The sequence below is a fragment of the Monoraphidium neglectum genome (genome assembly GCF_000611645.1).
Source record: "Monoraphidium neglectum strain SAG 48.87 unplaced genomic scaffold scaffold00985, whole genome shotgun sequence".
Taxonomy (NCBI): Eukaryota; Viridiplantae; Chlorophyta; class Chlorophyceae; order Sphaeropleales; family Selenastraceae; genus Monoraphidium; species Monoraphidium neglectum.
The window spans coordinates 12,884-18,066 of record NW_014012643.1 but is presented as its reverse complement, the minus strand read 5'-3'; the positions used below and the strand labels follow the sequence as shown (position 1 = coordinate 18,066).

General features: G+C 62.1%; 1 protein-coding gene across 1 annotated transcript; it reads right to left on the bottom strand.

The window, feature by feature from the left end:
- Nucleotides 1-270: 270 nt before the first annotated feature.
- Nucleotides 271-3,720, bottom strand: MNEG_6193 (hypothetical protein; the record flags this gene model as incomplete). The annotated part of the gene is made up of 8 exons (XM_014045335.1): nt 271-388; nt 593-715; nt 1,117-1,197; nt 1,442-1,590; nt 1,886-1,904; nt 2,124-2,240; nt 2,516-2,596; nt 3,674-3,720. 8 exons carry the CDS (start codon nt 3,718-3,720, stop codon nt 271-273), a joined length of 735 nt encoding a protein of 244 aa, XP_013900789.1.
- Nucleotides 3,721-5,183: the final 1,463 nt, after the last annotated feature.

Here is a 5,183-nt window from a genome sequence, read left to right as displayed (position 1 = left end):
GGCGAGGGGGGCGGGCGAGGGGTGTTGACTCGCAGCGGCTCAAAGAGGTGCCGGACTTGGTTTGTATGCCGGCGGTCGTCAAACGGAGCCGTGGAAGCGAGCAAGGGGATGGCAAAGGGGCCGGGTCCGCATGCGCTTGACGAGCCCAGCCAGCGAGCGGGGCCACATGGGACATGCGAATTTGGACATCAAGAAAGGACACAGCACCGCTGCTGCGTCGTGAGCGTGCTCTCAGTTCTTTGGGAGGACGGCTTGCGCAGCCGTGACGATTCAGCAGGCCACCCCTGCAGCCTGATGACAGCCCACCTGCATCTGCTTCGACGTCATGGCATCGATGCCGTCCACAAACACCAGCACCTCCATCATGCGCGTCTCCATCTCCTCAAGACTGCAGAGCAGCGGCCGCCGAGGGCGGGGTGATGGGCGGGCGGCTAGACAGGCAGATGCCCTCCGAGCAGCATGCATGGAACGCCCTCACAATTCAGGACCAGACCGCCACGCCAATTCAACCCGTCAACCTCGGAACCCTCGTAACCCCCCATTAAAATTCACGCCTGCTTCAAAAAGGCATGCCTAGCACATGGAGCCGCACCTGAGGTTGTATAGGGGGCTGTCGGCCTTGATGATGTGCACAATGTTGGCGGGGAACCCCAGCTGCAGGTTGGTCTGCTGGGAGTCCAGGTCCTCGATGGCCATGTACTCGAATATGTAGTTGCTGAAGGGGTTGATTTGGTAGGGGGGAGTGGGCGCATTCAGGGGAGGGGTTCAGCACTTCGATGCGCGGCAGGGACACACGGGTGGGGTGGGGGGCTTTGCAGGGCCCCAAACTAGTGGGTTGCAGCCGCACGAGCTGGGGTTTGTAGGTGGGCACCCGTCATGTGCACCACACCAGCGAGAGGGCAGCCGGGCGGCTTGCCGCGTGCCATCCTTCTAAAAAAGCTGCCCTGCCCTGCCCAGCCACCCTGCCTGACTGCAGGCGTGTGAACTACCACGCAGCATACTAGCGGCCCCTGCCCTAGGCTCTGCACAAAACCTCGGCCCTGCTCAGACACACACAGGCACGCACGCACGCACGCGCACACATGCACACCCACGCACGCACGCGCACACGCGCACCTGGGTGTGATGGAGTCGATGGCCGTGACAATCATTTTAAGCTCGGGCTTGAGCAGCTGGTGCTTGCGGACGTTTGCCACCCTGGGCGGTTTCACGTGGAAACACAATGGGCAAAGAAGGGCCTTATGAGAAATGCAGCTCGTGTGTCAATGTGAAGGGCTGACAGGGTTGGTTTGTGCAGGGCTAGCAAAGCCAGGGAAAGGGTGTGGAGGTGTAAAAAAGGAGACCTGACCGTGTCAACCACACATGCCACCAGCCCGCAGGCAGACCCGCCTGCAAGAGCCCCGCGCCGCCGCCGCCGCCGCTGCCGCCGCCGCCGCCGCACCTGATGGACAGCGCCCACGCCCCCGAGGGGTGGCGGCTGACGGTGCCCACGGCGCTGAACCGGATGGACTGGGCGCGCTTGAAGGGGGCCGAGAAGCGCGCGAAGACGATGCCCAGCATGCACATGTCGATCAGGGAGGAGCAGATCACCTGGAGGCGGCGTTGATTGGACGCTTTTTTATCAAACCCGCGCCAGCGGACATCCATGGAAAGAAAGGGGAGCAGCCGACGCGCCGGCCGGCCCAGCGGCTCGGCGACTGACGCTGCGGGTCCGATGCAAATGAAAGCATGCGGGCACCTGCTGCGAGGTCAAATGTCGGTCACAGGCGGCGTTTGACCGGGCGCCCGGGCTCGCCTGTATCATGACAGTGAGGTTTGGCCCGACGCAGTCCTGATCCGGGTAGACGTTGGTGAAGCCCAGGGTGGAGGCGGTGCGGCTGCTCACCCACAGCGCGTGCGCAAAGCTACGGGCGGCGAGCCGTGGCGAGGACACAGTGCAGAAATAAGTGGGGCCGGGGGCGTGATAATGGGGGAGCGTGGGAACCTCCAGGGCATGTGTAACTGAGGATGGGGGGGGGGGGTCAGAAATCACAGACCTCAAACACCAATGTCAGGGTGGCCGTGCTCTGGCCCAGCCGCAGCTGCAGACCCCTCGGTGCCAGATCAATTTGACCGCGCCGCACCTGCCGTCGACGCCATGCATGCACTGCGCAGGCATGGCCCAGTAGATGAAGGCGAACAGGCAGAAGGAAGTCATGTAGACAGTGAAGAAGATGACTATGAACTTCCACCACGACAAGCTGGAGAAGGGCAGGTAGTTCGACGTCAACCAGGCAAGCACGCGCGGGCGAGGGTGAGCGATTGGCGAGTGGAGAGCAGTTGCTTGCTGTAAGATGTGGATTCAGCGGCTGCGACGCTGCATGCCAGCTGCCCGCCGGCCGTCAACAAGCCACCGCTGCTCAGACAGCCTCATGATCACCGCCGCAGGACCGCACAGCTGCCGCGCCGCGGCCCGGCCCGGCCGCACGCATTCCCGGCTGCAGCTGCGAGCCCCGCTGTCATGCCCGGCGCTCACTTCAGCATCGTGTGGAATGGGTCGCTCAGGAACAGCGCGAAGCGCGCCACACCAAAGCGATGCACGCCGCTGAAGAACGGCCTGCAGCGAGAGCGGGCGGCAGCCAGGGTTGAGACCAAAAAGCTGGTCCGCACGGCTGTCGGCCGGGCTGCCCTGGGCGGCAAGGCGCGCATGCGCGCACGTGGGAGCCCTTGCGCAGTTTTCTCGAGGCTGCCATCCATTAGCCAAGCCCACAACCGGTCACGCTGCGGCCTTGACGAAAGAGCAACCGCAGCAGAAGCAGCAGCAGCAGCAGCAGCAGCAGCAGCCGCAGCAGCAGCAGCAGCAGCAGCAGCAGCAGCAGCCGCCGCCTACTGCCTGGCGGAAGCGCAAGCCGCGCCAGCACGCTTGCAAGCTCTGCCTGACGATGCGGTCGCCGTGTCAATCGTGCTGCCCTTGCGGCCACGGAAAGCGGCGCCAGCGCACCTGTCTTTATTCAACAGGCTGGGCCGCGTCTTTGCCTTTGCTGCCTTCCCTCGTAGCGACACCAGCCGGCTTGAGCTGCCCGGTCCGCTGCCAGCAGCCAGGCTGTGCTGGGCCTGCTGATCGGGAGAAGACGGGCCCGCGTGCTGCTCCGACGTGCCCCCCCCTAGCGCCTTGTTCATCCAGTCCATTCTGAGCCTCCGCTGCGGCCACTGACGCCGATGTGCAATGCTGCCGTCGCACACGTGCGTGCTCTGCAGGCCTGCAGCAAGGCGTTCGCAGGCCGCTGGGGCTGGCACAGTGCCTAGGGCAGCTCGATGCTGCAGGTGACTCGGTGTAACGAGCAGTAGGTTGTTAAATACTGCAGGAAGTGCTTACAGTAGCGAGTGAAGCGCGCCCGGCGTGGATGAGGGCGCCAGAACAGAACTGGAGCACTACGTATACCCAGCGAGAAATGGGTTAGCAACCTGAACTTGAGATAAGTGCCCACAGGGGCTCGATGCTCAAAGGATAGGGGTGGATGGCGCGGCTGGTGTGCCAGTGGTGATACACAAGGTGATAAGACTGCTATCATCAGACACGGCGACTCGTTAAAAGGGATTACTGTCAAGCATTATTTCTTCGCGATGGCGTCGCAAGCGTTTGAAGAATCCTCACTACTGAGGTGTGCATGAGATCAAACTTGTGCATCCCCACCTGTGCTCGTAGCCAATGACAGTCAGTGAATGCATGATTCGCTGCATGGCTACAGCAATATGCGCTCTCACGGGCGCGGATCAGCAAGACGGCATGGCGGGGTGCGGTGACGCAGAGGCAGAAGGCACCAGCGCCCCCAGCTGCGCATTGCGCAGCCAAGTTTGGCAAAAGGGAGCCTGTTATGAAGGCTGTAAACAGCCACGGATCTGGCCGTTGCGGACCACCAGCACGCCTTGGTGTTGTTGTGTGAGCTCCAGGGGAGTTTGTTCTGGGGGGCGAGGGTGATCGCAGTCACCCGCACCGTGTGATAAAGTGGTATTTTATCGGCCAGACTTGAGTTTCAACCCCTGCACCATAACGCGGCAAGTGCCCGCACCATATCGCGGCAAAACCTGGCGCGCTGTCCTGTGTACAGGCACAGTGCGCGGTTCCCACCGGGCCTGCCATGGCAGCGGCACGCTTGATGAACGGGACGGATGCAAGCGCCGTGACATCCGCTCCTTGTGCCCCATGAAGCAAGGCAAAGTGCCCGCCAGGAGAGGTAGGTTGACAGACAGAGGCTTCTTTGTGGTGCATTTCAACGACGTGCGCGTCATCAACATGCCAGCTTTGTTCATGGGTGATTTGATTGGCTGCAAGCAGGGCACACCCTGTATGGGACGTGAGGCCTTGTACAACGGGGCTGGGCGCAGAGGTCCTTGGTGGCATGGTTGCTGAGATGATGTTGCAGGGGAGCACTGACTTGCTGAGCACGCCGCACGCATTGCCGCACCCCGCACCAGGCACGCGCACGAGCCGAACAGCACGTCGGTGCTCATCCGTGCAACTACCGCTTTGACTTTCGGCCCTAATTCTGGAAATGCTGCACTGCACGTGCTGGAGGCGCGCGGTAGCATCGCTCGTTCAAGTGGGTCAATTGGTGTTGCTTGGGGTTGACCAGACGCAGCTGAGGCCAGCGTGTGAGGGTGTCACCCGTGTTGATGGGGTCACGGATGCAATTCACATTCAACATCGGAACTGTTGTCTGCCTCTGCATATGGATGCCACAGGGCTCCTGCACCAGCCCGCCGCGCACATCACCAGGGGCAAACTGCACAGCACGCCGTCGGTCCTCTCGTATCGCGTTCCACTGATGTCCTGAAGTGCTACGCACATAACGGAGCTTGGCTCGCAGGGCGAGCGGCGATTTGAGCCTGTTATATCTTCACATGTTTTCCTGAGGCCATTGGATTATCCAAAAGGTTCATAATCTCAACTTTCCATTACATCCATACAACGCGCTGCCGCTTTCCTTGTGCTTGCCGCGCCAGGCTCCCGTCACACAGCGCCCCGCCTCTGTGGTGTTCAGCAGCCTCTCGGGTGCTCCCCGATCGCATAAAGGGTGCCTTTCAAGCGTTATCAGCATGATGCGCGCCTACGCCGGCCCCGGCAGCTGATTCCCTCCGCCCCGACGTGGGGTCCGCGGTCGAGCTACCTGAAGCCCCTGGAGCGCCCACCAGGGCTTGACGAG